Source organism: Pseudophryne corroboree, chromosome 1 (genome assembly GCF_028390025.1).
Source record: "Pseudophryne corroboree isolate aPseCor3 chromosome 1, aPseCor3.hap2, whole genome shotgun sequence".
Classification (NCBI taxonomy): Eukaryota; Metazoa; Chordata; class Amphibia; order Anura; family Myobatrachidae; genus Pseudophryne; species Pseudophryne corroboree.
Window position 1 is genome coordinate 321155986 of NC_086444.1, and position 24868 is coordinate 321180853.

General features: G+C 47.6%; 2 protein-coding genes and 4 non-coding genes across 9 annotated transcripts in view; 1 reads left to right on the forward strand and 5 right to left on the reverse strand.

The window, feature by feature from the left end:
• The window catches only part of UBC (ubiquitin C), a 246704-nt gene extending 235034 nt beyond the window's left edge, over positions 1-11670 (reverse strand). Inside the window, 1 exon segment of the mRNA XM_063964594.1 lies at positions 11600-11670. The gene's annotated coding sequence lies outside the window, so the exon portion shown is untranslated.
• TRNAD-GUC (transfer RNA aspartic acid (anticodon GUC)) lies at positions 3012-3083 on the reverse strand. The gene has a single exon. It is a non-coding gene; the product is annotated as a tRNA-Asp (tRNA).
• Positions 11671-14654: 2984 nt separating the features above from the next.
• Positions 14655-14726, reverse strand: TRNAD-GUC (transfer RNA aspartic acid (anticodon GUC)). The gene has a single exon. It is a non-coding gene; the product is annotated as a tRNA-Asp (tRNA).
• Positions 14727-15458: 732 nt separating this feature from the next.
• Positions 15459-15530, reverse strand: TRNAD-GUC (transfer RNA aspartic acid (anticodon GUC)). Its single transcript has one exon. It is a non-coding gene; the product is annotated as a tRNA-Asp (tRNA).
• Positions 15531-15760: 230 nt separating this feature from the next.
• On the forward strand, positions 15761-15832 carry TRNAA-UGC (transfer RNA alanine (anticodon UGC)). The gene has a single exon. It is a non-coding gene; the product is annotated as a tRNA-Ala (tRNA).
• Positions 15833-17214: 1382 nt separating this feature from the next.
• Positions 17215-24868, reverse strand: part of DHX37 (DEAH-box helicase 37) — a 108212-nt gene continuing 100558 nt past the window's right edge. For all 4 annotated transcript variants that reach the window (XM_063964595.1, XM_063964596.1, XM_063964597.1 and 1 more), the window contains exons 26-28: positions 20243-20316; positions 18902-18999; positions 17215-17628 (exon numbers count right to left, since the gene is read on the reverse strand). In XM_063964595.1, the coding sequence (XP_063820665.1) occupies positions 17546-17628; positions 18902-18999; positions 20243-20316 (255 nt within the window). In that variant the 3' untranslated portion in view covers positions 17215-17545. The remainder of the gene's footprint in view (positions 17629-18901; positions 19000-20242; positions 20317-24868) is intronic.

The following is a 24868-nucleotide window of genomic DNA, read 5'->3' on the forward strand; positions in this document are numbered from 1 at the left end:
CGGGGATATCTTTCATATTTTCTTGGCGTGCCCACTTATACAACCACTTTGGAGAGAAGTTTTCAATATGATTAGCATGATTTTAGGATTCACCATCCCCCTGGACCCAGCTTTAGCATTATTACATTTGTTCGTAGACCACCTTTCTACAGGTGATCGCTACGTCGTGGGGCATATTTTGATAGCTACTAAAGCTGCTACAGCCCAATTGTGGAAATCTGAGAATCTCCCTTCTTTAGCGTTTATTCAAAATAAGATTCACAAACATTTTATTTTTGAAACAGCGGAAGCTAAATACTCTTCCTCAGCTAATTCTATTCACCTGAAATGGTTAGGTTGGTCCGACTATAGGGGGAGAGAAGGTAGGCTAACCGTCTATAGCTCTCCAATTGATTTATCTGTGCTTCACCCCACCTAGATTGACCTCTATAAGAATGTTGTGTTATCAGACGATTTTTTTTTCTTGGTGTTTGTTTGTGCTAAGCCTCTTTTTTGGGTTTCTTCTTCTTCTTGATTCTGAACGCCTAATGTAACCAATTGTATACTCATCCAACTGTGCGTTACAAGTGCTTTGATTATGGTAACCATTCCGGACTACCCCTATATTCCCCTTTTCTCTTTTTTCTGTTCCCCATTTCTGTGTGAAAAATCTTCAATAAAAATTCTAATGTTTAAAAAAATAAAAAAAATAAAAATCAATTCTACTAAACATTGTAAAATTAAATGTGGGTGTTAAGGACCCACATCAGAGTGTATGCATAGCGTTCAGCCTATCTTGTTTTTCTCATTGAGGTAGGCTAAAACTTTACAAGTAGATTGCTTCAGAAGTCACATGACCAATACTGTCATTGAGAATGGGGCACATCAATGTGTTTTTTCAAGGCTAGGAATGTCAAAACAACTCTGGACATTGTTTTGTGATGCCCTAGACATTGTATGCACTTTTCCTTTCAAAGGTGTCATACAGCAATGAGCCAACCTCCCTGCCTCTATTCTATTTAGACATGCAAAAAAATTAAGTATGTGTAACTCAACACAAAATGCCAAATCCTTCTGATTTATTCCATAGCCATATAAAGACAAGAAAGAGTTACACAAGTATATTATTCCAGTTGGTACATTTTGTTTGTATGTACACTGCTCAAAAAAATAAAGGGAACTCTAAAATAACACATCCTAGATCTGAATGAATTAAATATTCTTATTAAATACTTTGTTCTTTACATAGTTGAATGTGCTGACAACAAAATCACACAAAAATAATCAATGGAAATCAAATTTATTAACCCATGGAGGTCTAGATTTTGAGTCACACTCAAAATTAAAGTGGAAAAACACACTACAGGCTGATCCAACTTTGATGTAATGTCCTTAAAACAAGTCAAAATGAGGCTCAGTAGTGTGTGTGGCCTACTCGTGCCTGTATGACCTCCCTACAATGCCTGGGCATGCTCCTGATGAGGTGGCGGACAGTCTCCTGAGGGATCTTCTCCCAGACCTGGACTAAAGCATCCGCCAACTCCTGGACAGTTGGTGGATGGAGCGAGACATGATGTCCCAGATGTGCTCAATTGGATACAGGTCTGGAGAACGGGCGGGCCAGTCCATAGCATCAATGCCTTTGTCTTGCAGGAACTGCTGACACACTCCAGCCACATGAGGTCTAGCATTGTCTTGCATTAGGAGGAACCCAGGGCCAACCGCACCAGCATATGGGCTCACAAGGGGTCTGAGGATCTCATCTCGGTACCTAATGGCAGTCAGGCTACCACTGGCGAGCACATGGAGGGCTGTGCGGCCCCCCAAAGAAATGCCACCCAACACCATTACTGACCCACTGCCAAACGGGTCATGCTGGAGGATGTTGCAGGCAGCAGAATGTTCTCCTTGACGTTTCCAGACTCTGTCACGTCTGTCACGTGCTCAGTGAGAACCTGCTTTCATCTGTGAAAAGCACAGGGCGCCAGTGGCAAATTTGCCAATCTTGGTGTTCTCTGGCAAATGCCAAACATCCTGCACGGTGTTGGGCTGTAAGCACAACCCCCACCTGTGGACGTCGGGCCCTCATACCACCCTCATGGAGTCTGTTTCTGATTGTTTGAGTGCACATTTGTGGCTTGCTGGAGGTCATTTTGCAGGGCTCTGGCAGTGCTCCTCCTGTTCCTCCTTGCACAAATGCGGAGGTAGCGGTCCTGCTACTGGGTTGTTGCCCTCCTACAGCCTCCTCCACATCTCCTGATGTACTGGCCTGTCTCCTGGTAGCGCCTCCATGCTCTAGACACTACGCTGACAGACACAGCAAACCTTCTTGCCACAGCTCGCACTGATGTGCCATCCTGGATGAGCTGCACTACTTGAGCCACTTGTGTGGGTTGTAGGGAGGTCATACAGGCACGTGGAGGCCACACACACTACTGAGCCTCATTTTGACTTGTTTTAAGGACAATACATCAAAGTTAGATCAGCCTGTAGTGTGTTTTTCCACTTTAATTTTGAGTGTGACTCCAAATCCAGACCTCCATGGGTTAATAAATTTGATTTCCATTGATCATTTTTGTGTGATTTTGTTGTCAGCACATTCAACTATGTAAAGAACAAAGTTTTTAATAAGAATATTACATTCATTCAGATCTAGGACGTGTTATTTTAGTGTTCCCTTTATTTTTTTGAGCAGTGTATATATATGCTGTTCCAGTTCCACGGATTTGTGTGTTTTGATTTGCACAATTCCATTTCTGGTAATTTTTTATTCTTTTATCCATGTCATACCATTTTTATCATATATTTTTTCCAATGTATCTAAATTGGAATATTGGAGAAATAAAAGAAATAGCTATAGAAGTATATTATTACAGTTGGTACATTTAGTTTTCTATACATGCTATTCTATTTGAATGGATTTGTGTGTTGTTTTTAAAGTACACAACTTTATTTAGGATAGTTTTCTGTTGGTTGATCATTTAGTTTTTCATTGTGTTAAATTGGAATATTGGAGAAATAAAAATTGCAGCCTCCCCGTCGGGGAATTGAACCCCGGTCTCCCGCGTGACAGGCGGGGATACTCACCACTATACTAACGAGGATCAGCTGTGTGAATGAGCTGCCAGTCCAGCACAAAAGAGTGATTTTCTCATGTGTACAGTGAGAATCGTAATGATTTACATGGATAAGAAAAACTATTGAAATCATTGATAGATCATTTTGTTGGTCTAAATTTCACAAGATGCCAAATCCATGTTGATTCTTTTGCATCATGTGCTAGGTCACAATCTTACAGAATTTGCCCAAACTATCATTTTCTTATCCATGCCTGATAATACATGGACTGAGATTTTCCAGGATTTTACAGTTAATTTGCCAGAGTTTATAGGTATTTCTATGATTTAGGTTATGGTGTGACCATTTCAGTTAAATAGCTCATTTTGTTCCTTTTTCTCAGTAACCATCAATTTGAGAATTAGCTCATTTATTTACCAGTCATGCTATAAGATTATATGGATTAACAGAGAATATTGACTATGTTAGATGGACACAGGTATCTCCAAATTCTAGAAAGTGTATTGCAATCAGTTTGATACCAGATGCTACAGTTTTCTTCAGTTTCCATCCAACAGGCAGACAATGTCAACCAACTTTTGGAACATTATATAAAGTAGTATACATCAGAGAATCAATTGTGTTTAGGAGAATATTTGCCTCATGCTGAGTTTACCTATAATTACATGTTCCAATAATGCATTGGGTCTTTATCTTTTATTTCTATTTACAGAAGACATTAATAATTGCTGTTATTTTTCTATAATTATGAAGCTTCATTGTCTATTTAGGTAATCAAGATCTTTTAAAAAGCCAACATAAATATAGCAAAACCCATTACCCCTCATAAAAAAAGTGGATAATGAAAATGTCCTTATAAAATTGTTGAATTACATCAATCTATTATTTTAGAGACAAAGGCTAGCTCTATAGCTGATATAGGGCCTAATTCAGAACTGATCGCACCTCTGCAATTTGCAGATGTTTGTGATTGGATAGCCATCGCCTAGCCAGAGTTAAAATCTGCTCTGTGCAAGTCTACGTACGCCATGCGAAAAGCTTTGCAAACACCAGCCAGCTGCAAAACCGTTCGTAACTCACTCCGCATCGAATGGTTCTTCCATTCTGTGCAGTATGTGCGTAACCCAGGACTTACTCCTTTAGTATAAAAAAAAAACAGGCTGATAGGGCCGAAACTGACGTCACATACCCTCCCTGGAAACACTTGGGAACACCTGCATTTTTCCTGACACTCCCAGAAATCAGCCAGTTAGCACTCCCAAATGTTTGCTTTCTGTCAATCTGCATACGCCTATTCATCAAAAAAGCAGGATTTCTTCGCAGTTTGGTCTCTTGTCTGTGCATTATGATCCATACACATGCGCTGTTGTTCAATAATCGTCCGCTTTGCGATTTCTCACAACAGCGATCGGGTGTGAATTAGACCCATGGTTTTGAGGTAAATTCAAGAGTGGCTCAAGGGGCGGCTGATAGGGCTTTCACCAAAATTGCTGTAACCTGGAAGGGCAAAGCCACAGTCAACCATACATCTCAGCCCTACGATTCATTCCACCTGCCAGGTCCGGCAATAAGGGGTCCGGTGCAGAGAACATCTAGGCACAGGCACAAAGAGGAGGAATCATAGAAACAAACTTAGAAAGATAGAATATTACAGCAGATATTTTTTTTATTCTCATCACCTGGTGACAAAACATGCTTGCTGTCATTGCAGCACTGGAGGGCAGCAGACTGAGCAGAGGAGACACACAAAGAGGTGGAGCATCACTGTAGGCAGAAGCCCAAGAAGACAGGTTTGTGGCAAGCTGGGGCTAGAGTGATACAAGGGGTGCTGGAGTGACATGAAGGTGAGGAACTGGAGTGAAACAGGAGAGATGGATTGACACATGGGGCTGGAGTGACAGAGGGGAGGAGCTGGAGTGAGATGGTGGGGACCAGATTAACATGGATACTGGGAAACTGGAGTGACATGAGGGAGCTAAAGACAAAGAGACATGTGGTAGGGGAAGCAGTCTGCTGTAAAAATGCAGAGTGATTAGGGGATGGACTGAGTCTGCTGTAGAGCCACAATGGGGAAAAGGCTGCTGTAGAGCCAAAGGTGGAGTGATGAGGTTGCTGTTTTACACAGGGGAGTGGTGAGGCTGCTGTAGAAAGACAGTGGGGATGAGGCTACTGAAGAGGATGGGACTGGTAAGACACAGTGGTAAGAAGGTGACATAGGGGGTAGGAGGCTGGAAAGACACCAGGAGAAGAAGGCTGGAGTCAGGGCCGGACTAAGCCCTTGGGGGCCCCAGGGCCCCGAAGAAAGGACGTCCCTCCTCCTTTTACCAGCAACCACCCTCCAGCCACATCCGCTGCTCGCCTCCCCAGGCAGCACTCAAAGCACATTGCAACAACGGACTCCTTTCAGAGGTTCTGACCCTGCAGGTGCTGCATCATACATTAGCCCAATAAAATCGCATATTGCAATGCGATCATGGGTGCTAATATCGCAGCCAAATCACATTGAATATACGATTAATGAAAAATAGACCCCACAGACATAAAAAATAATATATCTGACGCAGATCTGTCACACAATACTCAATACTAAGAGAGAGTGGGCAGTAATGGTTTTAAGCCTCCTAACTTGTGTGCAGTCAGATAAGAGGTAGCAGCATTTCTCCAATATCCAACCATTCTGGTTGCGGTGCTGGGCTCCAGGGCACAGGGAAAACACTGTCCGGCTCCCTTACTCCCCTTTTACCTGTATATTGACCGCAGTGGGAAACACATTGCATTGAAAACAGGGGTGTGGAGCCAGGGCACAGGGCAAGGCCAGGGTCAAACCAGCCAGCTCACTTCCTCCTCTGCTATAGTGGCTGCCGGGGACCCGGAAACACCTTGCATTGGGAGTGGGTGAGAGGAACCAAGACCCGGGGGACACAGGGCAAGGCTGGGATCGCACCAGCCATCTCACTTTCTCCTCCTCTATAGAGGCTGCCGATGGCCCGGAAATACCTTGCATTGGATCCCGGGGCTGAGGGCAAGGCTAGGATCACACCGGCCAGCTCAATTTCTCCTCTTCTATAGCAGCTTTGGGGGGCCGGAAATCACCTTGCATTGAGAGCGGGGTAGAGCAGCTTCGCCCGGGGGAGCCCTTAAGACAGGGGGGCCAGGTGTACTTACCCCCTTGGGCCCCCCCTTAATCCGGATCTGGCTGGAGTGACACTGGGAGCAGCAGGGAGGAGTGGCAGAGGGTGCATGTAGTCAGAAAGATACATGGGCAGGAGATGCCACAGGGGACATGAGGCTGGATCGACACAAGGAGAATGAGACTGGATGTAACACAGAGTGAAAAATACACAGGAGGCAGGAGTCTTGAATTATCAAAGTAGGCATGAAGCTTGAGTGTGAGAGGGCATATGGCTGGAAAGACAAAGTGGTAGGAATTTACACAGTTCATGAGGATGCAGTGACAAATGGTGCATTTGGATGCAAGGGACACCAGGCGAGTAATGTTAAAGGGGACATATGGGGCAAGAGGCTGGAGGGTACACTGAAAGCAAGAGCCACAAGTGACACATAAGGCATGCTGCTGGAAAGACATTGGTGCAATTTGGGTCTCAAAGGACATGAGGCTGGAGTGAAACATTGAGCATGAGACTAGAAGTAACACAGTGGGAAGGAGGCTTAAAAGATGGGGGGCAGGAGGCTGGAGTTGACAAAGTGGGCACGAGGCTTCAATGACACAGGTTATGTTGCTGGAGTGACACAGGAGGCTGGAATTGACTTGAGGCAAGATGCTGGAGTGACACGTGGTAGGATGCTGGTGGGGGCACTGGAAGCATGAGAATGAATGCAACACAGTGTGAAAAATGGACAGGAGGATGAAGATGACAGAGGAGGAACGAGGCTTGAGTGATATGGGCAATATGGCTGGAGGGGACACAGGGGGCAACAACTGACAGTGGCCATGAGGCTGCAGTGACAATGGGAGCATGTGGCTGAACGAGACATAGGAAGCATGAGGTTAAAAGGCACACATGGGGCAGGAGACTGGTGGGTACACTGGATGCTTGTGGCTGAAAAGACACTGGAGCAGCAGGTGTCACAGGGGACATGAGGCAGGAGTGACACATTGAGCATGAGACTAGAAGTAACACAGAGAAGGATGCTGGAATGACGGGGGCAGGAGACTGGATTTGACCCAGGGGAGAAGGCACAAGTGACAGGAGGCTAGATTGACACAGAAGGCATGTGGTTGGAAAGACATAAGGGGCAAGATGTGACTCAAGAGGCATGAGGCTGGAGTAACACAGGGAGCAAGTGGCTGGCAGGGACACAGGGTGCATGAGACTGTAAGGGACACTTGGGACATGATGCTGGATTGACAAAGCATGAGACCGTATATAACACAGAGAAAAAGGCTAGAGAGACAGGAGGTAGGAGCTGACAAAGGGGGCACAACATGACATAGGGCCTGTGACTGGAAAGACACAGAGGGCAGGAGTTGACACAGGGCAAAAGGCTGGACTGACAAAGGGAGCATGTGGCTGGAGAGGACACGGGGAGAATGAGGTTAAAGGGGACACAGGAGGCATGTGGCTGGAAAGATATTGGGGCAGTACAGGTGGGTCCACGGTTATCTTGACTAGTTTTCTGTGCCTAGGCACAACATGATTTATTAGCATCAACCCTTCATCTGTTGTTCTCAGCTGCAATACAATACAGAGAACAATACAGCAGGGGATTAAGACATTACAGCAGGGGATTAAGTCCGACTGGCCAGTCTCAGTTAATCCTATTAAAGGTCAAGATAAACTTGGACCCATCTGTATGTGTCACAAGGCACATGAGGCTGGAATGACATATTGTGCATTATACTAAAAGTAACACATGGAAGGAAGATGCAAACACAAGAGGCTGGAGTTGACAAAGGTGGCACGAGACTTCAGTGACACAGGGCATGTGGCTGGTGTGACACATGCCATTGGAATGACTTGGGAAATGAGGATGGGGTGTCATGTGGTAGGATGCTAGAGGGGACACAAGGAGCTGGAGGGGAAACAGGAGGCTGGTACGACACAGGGGGCTGGATATGACAAGGGGAAAGAGGATGGAGTGAAATGGAAGGCATGTGGCTAGAAAGATACAGGAAGCAGGGGGTGGCAAGGGGTACAAGGCTGGAGTAACAGGGTAGGATGTGGCTTGAGGGGACACATGAGGCTGCAGGGGACAAAGGGAGCTGGATCAACATCGGAGACACTTGACTGAAAAACACAGGGGCAGGATGTGAGGCAGGAGGGGACATAGGGGGAATGAGGTATGAGTGACATGGGTCATGCTGCCAGAAAGACATGGGGGACATGAGGCTAGCATAGGCGTGTGCAGCTAATTGTATTAGGGGGTGCACCACAGGAGGGGCATGTCTAGCACCGCCTTTTGGGCGCGTCTAGCACTATTTTACAGTCCCTCAGTAAAATCACATGGCTTAGTCTAATTTCTCCCTAGTTCCTAATATACAAGTAGATATAATACATCCCAGAGAAATAAAATGAAACATAATGGTGTAACCACTGCCCAGTACTGACTGTTCGCTTCGGCATAACCCCGGAATCCTAGCTGTCGCTGCACCCTATCGCTGCTTACACTTCCCCAACCTATCCCTGACCCAGTAGCGGAACTAAAGAGTGGTGGGCCTAGGTGTATATACTTTCCCTTCCCCCCACACACCCCACCCCTTACACCTGCCAGCACCTACACCCTGATTTTGAGTGGGCCACTCTGAAGAGTAGGGGAGACTTAGGGGGCCGAACATTTTAGCTTTAATATAACATAAGTAAAGTTTAAAATGTACATATGTGCCGTCAGAGCCACATTGGGCTCTTTCTATGCCATCAGACTCCTCCTTTGCAATACACCAGCATTTGTCACACATGCCATCATGCTCACCAGCTACTGACAGTAGTGACCCTTATTCATATTGTGCCACACAGTATGAGCGCAAATTCACATTACGCCCCACAGTATGAGCGCAAATTCACATTACGCCACACAGTATGAGCGCAAATTCACATTACGCCACACAGTATGATCGCAAATTCACATTACGCCACACAGTATGAGTGCAAATTCACATTACGCCACACACTATGAGCGCAAATTCACATTACGCCACACAGTATGAGCGGAAATTCATATTACGCCACACAGTATGAGTATCATCACCTATATTTTTATACACTAATATTAAAAGAGAGGTAGTGCTACCATACCAATCTCATCAATGTATAAAAATTGTTACTAGTAAAAAGAAAAGAATGAGATCTATAAGTGCACTCCGGATACTGAATGATTCTCTCAGCTAATACATGTATGTAACCCTTCTTTTCTTTTTCTTTTTTTTTCATGAGTGCATTCACAGATCTCATTTTTTTGGGGGGTGGGGAGGTAACGTCATGTATATACTGTATACCGTAAGTAAAAAAAAAAAAGAGATGTAAAAAAAAAGGGATATATACAGATGTGTATAAATATATATAGTATGTATATTAGCTGAGCCAAGCATTCAGTAGTTTCCTGAGTACACATATAGACTATAGGTGCACTCAGGAAACTACTGAATGCTTGTCTCAGCTAATATATATGTAAAAAAATAAAAACAAGGTAAAAAGAAAAAAGAAAAGAATGACAGTCTCGCCTTCTGCTGAACTGTCTCAGGCTCAGCTGTGTCCTCCGCTCTGGCAGCGGATCAGACCAGAGTTCTGAGAGGAACGCTGTCTGAGCTGGGCCTGTGGCAATGGCGGGATGGCTGTGGCAGGATACGTGGACTGAGATGCGAGAGCGCAGGTGGGAGGAGAGTGCAGCCAGGTGGGAAGGGAGGGAGTGCGGCGTCACATCAAGAGGCAGAGCCTGATGTCAGTCCCCGGCTCAGTGCGGTCGCTTAGCAAGTATGCTGTACATTGTCCGCGGCCAGAGGTGGGCGAAGCAGGGGGGAGGCACACAGTCACAATGAGAAGCAGGCTGGGCTCAGCGCAGGCCGCAGCAATCAGGCGTGGCATGTGGGAGGTGCCGGACATTAGGGGGTGCCTGTGCGCACCAGGCACCCCCCGTGCGCACGTCTATGGAGGCTAGATTGACACAGGTAGCTTGAGACTGTAGGTAACACGGGGGAGACAGTATGCTGAATTTGACAAGGGGGCATGAGTGACACGGGACATGTAACTGGAAAGACACAGGGGGTGTGAGTTGACACAGGTCACGAGGCTGGAGTGACAAAGGGAGCTGACAGGGCCGTTTCTAGACAATTTGGCTCCCAGTGCGAGATTTCAAAATGCGCCCCCCCATTGGTATAAAAAAAAATTGCGTGCCCCCCCCCCCCCATATAGCCAGAAAAAAAGCATGCGCGCGCCGAAGGCGCGCGCGCTCCCAACAAGGCTGTGTGGCCTGATTAAAATGGGCGTGGTCTCATTTCAGTGGGCGTGGCCTCGTCTGATATCACACCCACCACAGGGGGAAAAAATAAAAATAAAAAAGTCCCCTTTTTACACATTACACCAGGCAAGTGTCCCCATATTACACAGCGCGGCAGGCAGGTGTCCCCATTTACAAAGTGCGGCAGGCAGGTGTCCCCATTTTACAAAGTGCGGCAGGCAGGTATCCCCATTTTACACAGTACGGTAAGCAGATATCCCCATTTTACACAGTACGCAGGCAGGTGTCCCCATTTTACACAGTACGCAGGCACGTGCCCCCATTTTACACAGTACGCAGGCACGTGCCCCCATTTTACACAGTGCGGCAGGTATCCCCATTTTACACAGTACGCAGGCATGTGTCCCCATTTTACACAGTGCGGTAGATATCCCCATTTTACACAGTGCGGTAGGTATCCCCATTTTATACAGTGCAGCAGGTGCCCCCATTTTACACAGTGCGGCAGGTATCCCCATTTTATACAGTGCGGCAGGTATCCCCATTTTATACAGTGCGGCAGGTATCCCCATTTTATACAGTGCAGCAGGTATCCCCATTTTACACAGTGCGGCAGGTATCCCCATTTTATACAGTGCGGCAGGTATCCCCATTTTATACAGTGCGGCAGGTATCCCCATTTTATACAGTGCGGCAGGTGCCCCCATTTTACACAGTGCGGCAGGTATCCCCATTTTACACAGTGCGGCAGGTGCCCCCATTTTACACAGTGCGGCAGGTATCCCCATTTTACACAGTGCGGCAGGTATCCCCATTTTACACAGTGCGGCAGGTATCCCCATTTTATACAGTGCGGCAGGTATCCCCATTTTACACAGTGCGGCAGGTATCCCCATTTTATACAGTGTGGAGGGTGCCCCCATTTTACACAGTGCGGCAGGTGCCCCCATTTTACACAGTGCGGCAGGTGCCCCCATTTTACGCAGTGCGGCAGGTATCCCTATTTTACACAGTGCGGCAGGTATCCCTATTTTACACAGTGTGGCAGGTATCCCCATTTTACACAGTGCGGCAGGTGTCAAGTGGGGAGGGAGAGAGAAAGAGAGAGAGAGAGAAAGAGAATACTTACAACTTGCCGCTCTTCGGGTCCCGCGGGCCGGCCGCCTCCTCCGTCGATGGTTATCTTCTCCAGTCCTCTCCTCCCTCTCTCTTCCACCCGAGCGCTCCTGCTCGGGGGGCGGGGCTTCGCGGAATGACGCGTTTGCGTCGTGACGTCACGACGCAAACGCGTCATTCCGCGAAGCCCCGCCCCCCGAGCAGGAGCGCTCGGGTGGAAGAGAGAGGAAAGAGAGGAGTAGTCACGAAGTGCCGCGGCGGGCGCCCCGTGCGGTTGCACGGCTCGCCCGCCGCTAGAAACGGCACTGAGGGAGCATGTGGCTTGAGGGAACACAGGAAGCATGAGGTTAATGTGGACACATTGAGCAAGAAGCTAGAGTGACACAGGAGGCTGGATAGACACTGGGGCAGTACGTGCCACACTGCACATGAAAAAAGGTGTAACGCAAGGGGAAGGATATTGGGAAGATAGGGCAGGAGGCTGGAGTTGACAAAGGAAGCATAAGGTTTCAGTGACATGGGGCATGTAGCTGGAGTGACAAAGGGGGCAGGAAATCACTTGAGTATGAGGCTGGAGTGCCACATGGTAGGATGCTGGAGTGGACATAGTGAGCAGAAGGATGTAGGGGACACAGGAGGCAGGCTGTGACAAAGGGAAAGAAGATGGAGTGAAACAGAAGGCATGTGACTGGAAAGATGCATGGGGCAGGAGGTGATAAGTTCTTCACCCCACCTCATGTTCACAATATGCCACATAGCAGTTGGTGTCAGGGAGTGGTACAGAGTGATGGGGATGTGGCAGAGGGTGACAGGGAGACAGAGTTGGTGAAAGGGAGAGGTATAGTTGACATAAAAATAGTGAAGGGGATGGGTGAGAGGGAGAAGCTGTGGAGAGGCTTTGGAGGATGGAGATGGTGAAAGGGAGAGGAAAAGGGTGACTGGGAGAAAGTGAAGGTGAGAGGCACAGTGTATGAGAGGTCTCTGTAGGAGGGAGTAAAGGGGTAAATTAGGTTGAAAGGGTTCACTGGGACGTAAAGGTAAAGTATCTGTGGGGGAGACAGGCAGAAAAAAAAGCAGCTTTGAGAGCTGAGTAAAGACAAAGCTAGTGGAAGAATTTACTAAAGGGATAGAACAGGACTTGTGTTAGGGAAGAGGAGAGAGTGTGCGGGAGAGATGGACGGAGGGAGGGAGTGGGAGAGTGGTGAAGAGGAATGAAGAGAGGTGCAGAGGAACAGAAAGAGAAAAAGAGAGGGGAGACGGAGGAAGAGAGAGAAAGAGATGGGGAGATGGAGGGAGAGAGGGTCATAGACGGAGAGAGAAGGGGCAGAGATGGAGGGTAGAAGGGGGTGAGAGAGAGGGTGAGACAGAGAGAGAGGGGCAGATGAAGAAAGAGAGGGGGGAGACTGAGAGAGAGAAGGAGACGGAGAGAGAAAGATGGTAGAGGAAGTGAGAAAGGGGAGATGGAGGGAAAGAGAGAGGAGGGAGAGAGGGAGCTGTAGGAAGGGAGGGAGGTAGAGAGAGATGGGGAGAGGGAGAGAAAGGGCAGAGGGGGAGCGAGAGAGAGGGATAGAGGGCCGAGGGAGGGAGAGAGCGAGAGAGCGGGCAGCGAGAGAGAGAGTGCCAAGGGGGAGAAAGAGAGAGAGGCGGGGGCTGAGGGAGACAGAGAGGTTGATCAGCACTTGCCACTTGTACTACTTTAGTATTGTTTTTTTTTACCTGGCTTAGCATCTGTGGCATGGACAGGCAGGTGCTGCTGTGCATGGAGCTGGCAATACCTCTTCTTCCTTCCCATAGACGGTCAGGGGTCGGGGGAGGGGGGTTGGTGGAATATAAGTAGTAAAGGAGAGGAGCTGAGAGAGCATCCGACACAGCATCATTACTGAATCGGGGGGAAGGAGCCAAGAGGAGAAGGGAGAGCGGCCTCTTCTTCCCACTCAATCCGGGACCCTACCACTTGATGGTGCACAGTGTGCACTGCAGCAGCCGCATTACCGTACAGGATCTGGGGCACTGGTGGCAGGCAGCACAGCGATGGCATAAAAGGAGTTATTGTGACTCATAATGCTAGCGGTAGTGGGTCCCTTCACTGCGATGGGCCCTGGTTCAATGTACTGGCTGCACTGCTGCTAGTTCCGCCTCTGCTGGCGCACATAACGTGCACAGATACCGCTATATCCCATAATGCAGGATCATACATACATCAGGGTGTGGTATGTTAGAATAGACTTAGGTCTACAGTGTCTAGGTCAACCACTATTGGTCGACAGTAAGTAGGTCGACATGGTTTTTAGGTCAACAGGGGCTCTAGGCCGACATGAAAAAAGGTTGACATGAGTTTTGTACATTTTTTTGTGTTGTTTTCTTCGTAGAGTGACGGCGAACCCCAATTAGTGCTCCGTATACCCTCGCATCGGGCACGGTGCCCTGCTGCGCTTGGCACAGGTTACCGTTCACAATTGTAGTCCACGTGAATCGTACAGTATGAAAAAGTTCAAAAAAATGGGGGGGGGGGGGGGATGAGAAACCTCATGTCGACATTTTGTCATGTCGACCTAGAGTCCCTGTCGACCTAGAAACCATGTCGACCTACTTACTGTTGACTAATAGTGGTCAACCTAGACACTGTCGACCTAAGTCTTGTCGACCTAGAGACATCAAACCCCATTGTCACACTTTATAACCCACAAACTAAGTACTGCCTGTGTATTTTATTAGCAATATGTAGGATTCTATGGTTTTTTTTATATCAATGATAATTTCACACTTTTAAAATAACTTTTTTATGGATTTGTTTTTCTGAGAATGCTTTAGGGCTGGTGCGTTTTGGGTGTTTTATGCTTATTTTGTTACATATGCAGCTATGTTTTCGAGATTTCTTTTTTGTTCATTCCATAACATTATTGTATTTTTTTCTGTATTTGAACAATTAAAGCCCATTTAGCAAAATACTTGTATTTATGTCTTAATAAAACTTTCCCACTTCGTTATGCCTTTTTATTTTAAAACTGAAGCAAAAAAGAAAAAGGAAAAAAAAAATCTATGAAGTAAAAAAAATAAAAAAATACTGCCTCCCCGTCGGGGAATCGAACCCCGGTCTCCCGCGTGACAGGCGGGGATACTTACCACTATACTAACGAGGACTAGCTATTTTAGGCCTGTATTTTACTGTCTAGTTAGGTGTATATATGGAATCCGATCGGGCAAGAAAAGATTTTTCTGTACACTGCAGTCATATGTATAAAAGGAAGTACCATACCTCCCAACTGTCTCGATTTCAGCGGGACAGTCCCGCTAATTGGACACTGTCCCGCTGTCCCTCCAGCGGGTCGCAGTGTCCCGCGGGCGGGCGCGGCCGTTGGGAGATCCTGTGATCACGGCCGCTCCGCTTTGCAAAGCAGCCGGTGATCACGCTGAATAGATGCCGTGTGCATGCGCACGGCATCTATCAGCACAAGGAGGAGAGCCGGGGGCTGTCCAGCAGGCCATGGCGCGCTGGACACGCCCCGAAAATGACGGAAACGGGGGTCGCGGCAATAGGCCCCGCCCCCTTATAGTGAGACCCGCCACTCTACTAGAAGCTCCGCCCCCTTTTCGCCCGAAGTTGCCCAGTATGAAGTACAAGTGCAACCATTTTCTCTGTGATATAAGTTCACACGCTTTTATAGAGAGTTAAAGACACATTTACATAAGCAAATGATCTTATTCTTATTCAGTCTTTGCAGTCACTGTGCATAGAAAGACGACGATTCGTGCTTAAGGCAACCATAACTACCACCACCCTGGAATCCTACGCTTGAGACACTAATAAAGAAAACGACAAGTAAATTTTATCTATAGACCATAAAATGATGTAGACCGTAATAAAATACTGCCTCCCCGTCGGGGAATCGAACCCCGGTCTCCCGCGTGACAGGCGGGGATACTTACCACTATACTAACGAGGATTAGCTGTGGGGACTTCTCCAGCATTCGGAGTAATCAGCCAACAATACGGTTCAACTTCAACATTCTATACTGCAGTGTCATTTACAATCCGTGCGACTCCGCGCTGCATGCAGCTACTTGTTTCATGCTTAACAAATGAATGGGAAAGAGCATCATTTTCTGCTCACATAACTATGACAGTCAATCCCCTCATCTACAGATGCTGACGCTGACACATAGTTAATAGGAAGGGGATGTAGCTCAGTGGTAGAGCGCATGCTTTGCATGTATGAGGCCCCGGGTTCAATCCCCGGCATCTCCATTTTATTTTGTTTTTGTTTAATTTGCAGACACTGTCTTACATCACACTTCTAGTTTTGAATATACATTTTGTACCGTTCCATTCTTTTACATTCAGCACTACCAAAGTCTGCACAGATCTGCAAGCTACAATTTGCATTATTAGCAAGCACCGTCACTTAGGAACTTTTGTCATAGCAATTAAGATACAGGCTCTGACAAGATTCCAAGACTCATGGGAATCCACACAGCGTAGACATGGACACTAGACCCATGGTTGATTCTACATCGGAGTGGGAGAAGGGACCTTCTGACGTACCTGGGGGAGGAGACCCGTCACCAGGGGGATGGAGCTACGGCCGAACAGGGTAACCGAAAAGTACCCTCGCGGACTCGCTTCGCTCGCCACGCTTCGGTCTCGGTGGCTCGCCACCTGATTACTAAAGGTAATAGTCGGTGGCGTGGATAGTAGAGCAACTGTCCCGCTGACCTAGCTCCTCCCCCTTGTGACGTGGCTCCTCCCCCTTACAGAAAAGGTCCCTTAGGCCACTTGGATCTAGCATCAACCCTAGACCCATGTGATTTTTGTCTTCTAGAATATTCAGCACTGCTGTAATGATGAAAAATGGTGAACAAATCACTAGGGCTGTCAATATAAAAAGTGTTTCATATATAAAAAGTGTTTCACAGCAGCGTGTACATGGACATTCAGGGCGGGATGTATTAAAATACATCGCCGCAATGTTGATCACATATGTACTAACATATGCTATCAACATCGCAATACGGTGACAGAGGCCCCCCGCGATACCTGTGTCACCTCCCAGGGGTCTCCACACTGCCCGCACGCCGGGAAGCAGCAGCAGGCTGCCCTGGCGCCTCCTCCTCCCCCCTGCACCCGGAAAGACCTCCGGATGCGTTGCTAGGGGGATGAGGAGATTACCTTCCGGGACCAGCGCTGCCTGGAGGAAGGTATGCTGGGGGGGGGGGGGGGGGGGGGAGGCGTCTGCGGAGGGCGGCGATAAGAGGCCCATAGGCTTCTATAGGGTAATCGCCATCCAGAGATGGTGATATCCTGTGCGGCGAAAACCCGGCGGTGGGGTCTTAGTACATTTGAAAATGCGGTAAAACCCCCGAAAACAGAGGTTTTACCGCATTTTTCCCCTTAGTTCATCCCTCCCTCAATATTATATGTAAACAAGTGACTATTTTGTAAACGTCACAAAAATGTACAGAAAACTTTCATAGTCGTCATGATAGAATTAAAATATATTACCACTGTTATAATAGAATTAGCACTGCTGTGACAGTGGTATAAACTCTTAAAATGTTTTCATTGGCTCTAATAACCATTAACAATAGCTCTCATAACAAATGCACACGACAAGATGCAAAAGCAATACAAAAAATTAAAATATTTTTTATTTCACAAATATTTATAATACAATATTTAAGTAGTTAATGAAAGTAATCTAAAATGTTTGTTGTCAGTAGGTACTATACACAGAACTGCCGTAATAAATGATGGGACTCCAGTTACATTGTAACAATGTATTATGTACACATAAACGGTAGGCAGTACTACTACATGTCCCTTTTACGGAAAAGATTGCCAGGCAATGCCATGTTAATGGTTCTTTAAGATTCTAAAGGCACTTGTCTGTTTAATGTTATTCCCAGAGTCCTTATTCATGGATCACTGAGGTCCAGTGCGCAGCGTGTTTATGTCACATGCTCAGCAAGTGACTGGTGGCCAGGCTTTGGATAGATCGTTGTGCACAGCTTCAGGAATCCACTGACAAAATGCATGTAAAAGATCTGAAAAACAAGAGAATTTTTGGTTCTTCAGCATCAAAAATCACATTTCTAGTTATAGATAGAATGTCAATAAAGTTGGAAAAAAAAACCACTATAAATGATTGAGGTCTAAGATTCAACGCAATTCAAGACTACCTGATTCTGAGTTGTGTGCTTCGCAGCCACTTTTCCTTTCGGCAGTGGTAATATGTGATGCGCACATACTACAGGTGGGTACACACCTGACCGAACGACCACGGGCCTTCTGTTGCACCAAAGTAAATGTACACACTAATACCCCTTTTACACCACCAGCTAGTAACACTGGTTATTGCACAAGAGCGTGCATAACCCGTGTTGCTGGCTGGTGTAAAAGGGTCGAGTTGGAATAGTCCGGGTCGAGTGACCTGGTATTCCAACTCGGGAAGTTTGCGAGGTTGAACACGCGTTCAACCCGGCAAACTGTGCAGTGTAAACGGTAGCCGGGTCGATGTGACCCAGCTTCCCGTTTACACTCTATGTGCGTGCGGCGCTTGGAGAACATGGTATCTCCAAGCGCCGCCCCCATCGCGTCACCGGCAACGTATTGCCGGGTTGGTGACTCCGGTCTAAATGGGGGATGATGCGGGTCGCAGCCGGGTAGCTCCCGTCTAAGGGCTCCCGGCTGTGACCGGCTTTCTTGGTGTAAAAGCGGTATTACCAATCAGCTGCTCAATGTATTGGTCAGGATTTCCAGCTGGGCAGGCATTTCACACAGCCATATTGCCTGATATATCTGCAGATATATCACCTATCGGCTGTGCTGCAGCGCTGACGTGATATGTCTGTTTACGACGTTGATCACAGACATATGTACATACCCACCGATGAGCACACAATATATCGGTTAGTGTGTACCCAGCGTAAGAGTCCGTCTGACTGCATGTGGAAGCTTATACCGCTGACTGTTTTTATGTGCACAGTTACAACCAGCCTCATTAGTATCTGCACACTACGATGGAGCAAGGAAACTGGCATATATGCTCACGACACTGCTATGAAATGGCACAGTTCTGTGCGTTCACAAGGTTGCCATTCAGTGATTACACAAGAATGGCCCTTTTGTGGATAGTGTGCCCTGTATGCAATAAAACACTCTGTCCATGTGTATATCCTCTGACCTGGCGCAGACGCCAATTTCTCTGTGGCACATGTGCATATAGCCAATGGATCTGCCCACATTTCCACTTGTGGCTAAATCAGGCCCTATATGGGCAAATAACCTCAAATGTTCCACAAAAGGACACAGACTTACATTTAGGGTCATTTTTCCAGGAAGCCTGTAACGCGCACAGGTTGTCTGCCTTTTTAGAAACTAAGGCCTTCAGGAAAACTTCAGTTCTAGGCTGGAGTCTAAAAGGAATAATATCAAAATATCATATGAATAAAAATAAAGTTTGAGCACCATAAGAACATATCTTTCAGCATAATGTACACTGAGCCAGTGGTTTCCAAACTTTCTCAGTTCATGGTACCCTTACTGTCTTCAGATTTCTTCATGGCACCTAGAGACCAAGGGGTGTATTCAATAAGAGTCGGATCCATTCCTACATGCATTTGTCGGATTGGATCCGTCAACCCATGTTCAAAGATTGGCCAAATCAGCCTGTCTGATTTGGCTGCTGCTGCTCACCTATGCCAGGCACCGCTGCTGCCGCTCTTCTCACCCCGGCGCCACTACCCTCACCTCGGCGCCGCTCCCCTCAGGGTGGATGGTGGAGGCAATGTCAATCCAACTTTTTACGAAGTCGGATTGACATTATCGGAAAGGGGACCAAAACCTGTCGGATTTGGTCCCCTTTCTGACAGAAGCATGCGTATCAGCGGCTATTCCGCAGATCCACGTGCATTCCGACAAGTCGGATTTCCTGACTTGTCGGAAAAAATGGGTCCGCACTGAATAGGCCAGAACCCCTTCTGAATAAAACCTGTCGGAAACTGCAGTCTTTCTAACAAGGCGGCAGTTTCCGACAGGTATTGAATACACCCCCAAATATTAGAGTTCCAGTTCCAGTATTTGGCCTATGGGTTGAATGAATTAAAATAGGGATAACTGATGAGGTAACAGGGCGGCCTGGACCCACGCCAGAGCTGCATGGCTGGCTCAGCTTCAAGGTGGCAGGCAGACAGGAGATGCTTATTAACACACTGTGACAGTCACAGAGACAGGAGCACTTAGTTACACACTATGATAGAGAAGGTGTGGAGATAGCAGAAGGCAAAAGAGGAGGAGGAGAATGGAAGGGGTAGAGCAGGACTCAGTGCTTGCAGCGCAGCCTCTTTGTGTAAATGGGCGAATGCGATAACTATAGCTAAAGCAGTGTGTGGCCAGCCTTATGACTTGCTGGCACACAATTTCATTTAGGATCTGAGTAGACTACTTGACCACAGCACCCCAGTAATGGTGCTGAGGCACACAATTTGGGAAATGCTGCATTAAGCCAAAGGGGACAATGTACTTATGTTCTTTTCTTGCTGCATGACAGTGTTGCTATGCAATAGCAAAGTTAGGGGACAGATAGGTGCAAAGGATTCCACCAGTTATAGAACTCACTACATGATGAATCAACTACATATTTATGTAGATTGCACTTACTTGGCCCATGTTTTAAGCATTGTGTTGGGACTTGACAGCAGAATATGAGTGTAGGAGCCCAATTTTGTGATTACCTAAAGGAAGAAAAGGAGATTTATGGTAAGAACTTACCTTTGTTAAATCTCTTTCTGTGAGGTACACTGGGTTCCACAGGGATAACATCAGGGTGAAGAGTTGGATCTTGATCCGAGGCACCAACAGGCTAAAAGCTTTGACTGTTCCCAAGATGCACAGCGCTGCCTCCTCTATAACCCCGCCTCCGTGCACAGGAGCTCAGTTTTGTTAACCAGTCCAATGCAGTAGCAGGTAAAAGAGACGACAACCATTAGTAGCCACATACACCACATTCTCACGACAGGAGAAGGTATCAGCAGCTAATGCCATACAAACCCAAAGAAGATAAGTGCGTCAGGGTGGGCGCCCTGTGGAACCCAGTGTACCTTGCAGAAAGAGATTTAACAAAGGTAAGTTCTTACCATAAATCTCCTTTTCTGCAGTGGTGTACACTGGGGTTCCACAGGGATAACATCGGGTATGTCGTAAAGCAGTTCCTCATGGGAGGGGACGCACTGTAGCGGGCACAAGAACCCGGCGTCCAAAGGATGCATCCTGGGAGGCGGAAGTATCGAAGGCATAGAACCTTATGAACGTGTTCACTGAGGACCACGTAGCCGCCATGCACAATTGTTCAAGCGTCGCACCACGGCGGGCCGCCCAAGAAGGTCCAACCAACCGAGTAGAATGGGCTTTGATTGTAGCAGGAGCTGGAAGGCCAGCCTGTACATAAGCATGTGCAATCACCATTCTAATCCATCTGGCAGAGATCTGCTTGTTAGCAGGCCAGCCACGTCTGTGAAAACCAAAAAGGACAAAGAGGGAATCACATCTCCTAAGAGAAGCTGTCCTCTTCACATAAATACGGAGAGCCCGTACCACATCCAAAGACCGCTCTTTGGAGGATAAACCTGGAGAGGTAAAGGCCGGAACCACAATCTCTTGATTAAGGTGGAAAGAGGACACCAACTTAGGCAGATAACCAGGGCGAGTTCTAAGAACCGCACGGTCACGGTGAAAAACCAGAAAGGGTGACCGACAGGACAAGTCACCCAAGTCTGAAACCCGTCTAGCAGATGCAATAGCCAGCAAAAACAAGACCTTAAGAGTAAGCCACTTAAGGTCCACAGACTCAAGAGGTTCAAACGGAGACTCTTGTAAGGCATCCAGAACAACCGGCAAATCCCAAGGAGCCACAGGCTATAGGGAGGTTGAATCCGCAAAACACCCTGAGTCAATGTATGAACATTAGGCAGAGTCGCAATTTTTCTTTGAAACCATATCGACAAGGCAGAAATATGAACCTTGAGGGAGGCCAGACGAAGGCCTAAGTCCAGGCCCTGTTGCAGGAAAGCCAAAAGCTTGGCAGTACTGAACTTGCATGCATCATAATTGTTAGTCACACACCAGGTGAAGTAAGAATTCCAGACCCTATGATAAATCCGAGCAGTAGACTGTTTACGGGCCTTCAACATAGTTTGAATGACCGCCTCAGAAAACCCTTTGGCCCTTAGTACGGAAGCTTCAAAAGCCACGCCGTCAAAGCCAGCTGGGCCAAATCCTGGTAGACACAAGGGCCCTGAACGAGGCGGTCTGGGCGCTGCGGAGGCAAAAGAGGACACTATCGATAGACCCTGCAGGTCTGAGAACTAATGCCATCTGGGTCACGCTGGAGCGATTAGAATTAGTATTCCTCCTTCTTGCTTGAACTTCCAAATTACCCTGGGCAGTAGTGACACTGGAGGGAACACTTACGGCAGTCGAAAGTTCAATGGCATTGCCAATGTGTCCATGAACGCTGCTTGAGGATCCCTTGTCCTTGCTCTGAAGACCAGAACCTTGTGATTGTGTCGAGACGCCATCAGGTCTACATCTGGGAAACCCCACTGTTCCACGAGGAGTTGAATGACCTCCGGGTGAAGGCTCCACTCTCCGGCGTGTACGTCCTGATGACTGAGGAAGTCCGCTTCCCAGTTCAGGAACCCTGGAATGAACACTGCCGATAGGGCTGGCAGATGGCGTTCCGCCCAACGAAAAATCTTTGACACTTCCGTCATGGCTTTGCGGCTTCAGGTGCCGCCTTGATGATTTATGTATGTCACCGTGGTGGCGTTGTCCGACTGTACTTGAACAGGCCTGTTCTGTACCAGAAAACACTGCACGCAATTCCAGAATGTTTATCGGGAGGAGAGATTCCTCCCTGGTCCACAGACCCTGAAGAGAGTGTTGCTCTAACACCACGCCCCAACCGTGCAGACTGGCGTCCATCATCAGAAGGACCCAGATGGAGATCCAGAATGGACGACCCCTGCTCAGTTGTTGGTCCTGCAGCCACCAAGTCAGTGACAGACGGACCTCCGGAGTCAAGGATATCATGTGAGACCTGACCCGGTAAGGCAGGCCATCCCACTCGGAGAGAATTAACCACTGTAGAGGACGAGAGTGAAATTGAGCGTACTCCACTATGTCGAATGCCGACACCATGACGCCTAGTACTTGCATCGCCGGGTGTATCGACACACGTGGGCGAGAGAAGAAGCATCTTACCTTGTCCTGAAGTTTCAGGATCTTTTCCGGAGACAAAAACAACCGCTGGTTCTGGGTATCCAACAGTGCTCCCAGGTGCACCATGCTCTGAGCAAGGACCAGGGAAGATTTCTTCCAGTTGATGAGCCACCCGTGGGATTGCAGGAATTGGACAGTCAGTTCCAGGTGACGAAGGAGAACTTCTGAAGAATTCGCCAGGATCAACAAGTTGTCGAGATACGGCAGGATCCTGATACCCTGACGGCGGAGTAGGGCCATCATGACCGCCATGACCTTGGTGAAAACTCGAGGAGCCGAGGTCAGACCAAACGGCAAGGCCTGGAATTGAAAATGTAGGTTGCCAAAAGCAAACTGCAGGTATTGCTGATGCAACACTGCAATAGGTATATGCAGGTAAGCATCCTGTATGTCCAGGGATACCATGTAGTCCTTGGGCTCCAAGGCCAGAACAATAGAGCGAAGAGTTTCCATACGAAATTTGGAGACTTTCACAAACTTGTTCACAGACTTGAGGTTTGAGAATGGACCGAGAAGATCCATTTGGTTTCAGGACTAGGAACAGCGTTGAATAGTTACCCCTGCCTTTCTGAGCCAGAGGCACCGGCACTACCACTCCTGTGTCCAGGAGGGACTGCACCACCAGATGGAGAGTCCTTGCTTTCACCGGATCCGAAGAGACGTTTGTTGAGCAAAACTGGTGAGGGGAACGTTTCTTGAAAGAGATGGCGTTTCCGTGAGTGATGACTTCCCTTACCCAGGCATCCGAAGTGGTCTGTAGCCACACCTGAGCAAACCGTAGAAGTCGGCCTCACACCCTGGGATCCCCCAGAGGGAGGCCCGCCCCATCATGCAGTAGGCTTGTCTGTTTCGGCAGCAGGCTGACGGCCAGCCCAGGCACGTTTAGGTTTGGGCTTAGTGGATTTGGAAGTGCAAGCCTATTTCAGGTACGCCCGATCCTTTGCTTTACCTGAAGGTCGAAAAGAAAGAAATGAAGTACTCTTAGCCTTCGGGGGCAAAGGAGTAGTAGGCAGACATGCAGTCTTAGCAGACACTAAATCAGCGACAATCTTGTTGCGATCTTCCCCAAAAAGAATGTTTCCCTTAAAAGGGATAACCTCCAAGGTCTTTTTCGAGTCCAGATCTAACGACCAGGACCACAACCAGAGGATCCGGCGAGCCAGAATAGACGTGGTAGACGCTTTGGCCGCTAGGATACCTGCATATGATGGCGACTCCTGAATATAATGAGAGGCTGTAACAATGTATAAAAGACACTGTTTTGCATTATCAGGAAAAATAAGAATTTACTCACCAGTAATTCTATTTCTCGTAGTCCGTAGTGGATGCTGGGAACTCCGTAAGGACCATGGGGAATAGACGGGCTCCGCAGGAGACTGGGCACTCTAAAAGAAAGATTAGGTACTATCTGGTGTGCACTGGCTCCTCCCTCTATGCCCCTCCTCCAGACCTCAGTTAAGGAAACTGTGCCCGGAAGAGCTGACACAACAAGGAAAGGATTTGGAATCCAGGGAAAGACTCATACCAGCCACACCAATCACACTGTACAACTTGTGATAACCATACCCAGTTAACAGTATGAACAACAACTGAGCCTCAGTAACAGATGTCTCATAACAATAACCCTTTAGTTAAGCAATAACTATATACATGTATTGCAGAGAGTCCACACTTGGGACGGGCGCCCAGCATCCACTACGGACTACGAGAAATAGAATTACCGGTGAGTAAATTCTTGTTTTCTCTGACGTCCTAGTGGATGCTGGGAACTCCGTAAGGACCATGGGGATTATACCAAAGCTCCCAAACGGGCGGGAGAGTGCGGATGACTCTGCAGCACCGAATGAGCAAAGGCAAGGTCCTCCTCAGCCAGGGTATCAAACTTGTAGAACTTAGCAAATGTGTTTGAACCCGACCAAGTAGCAGCTCGGCAAAGCTGTAAAGCCGAGACCCCTCGGGCAGCCGCCCAAGAAGAGCCCACCTTCCTTGTGGAATGGGCTTTTACCG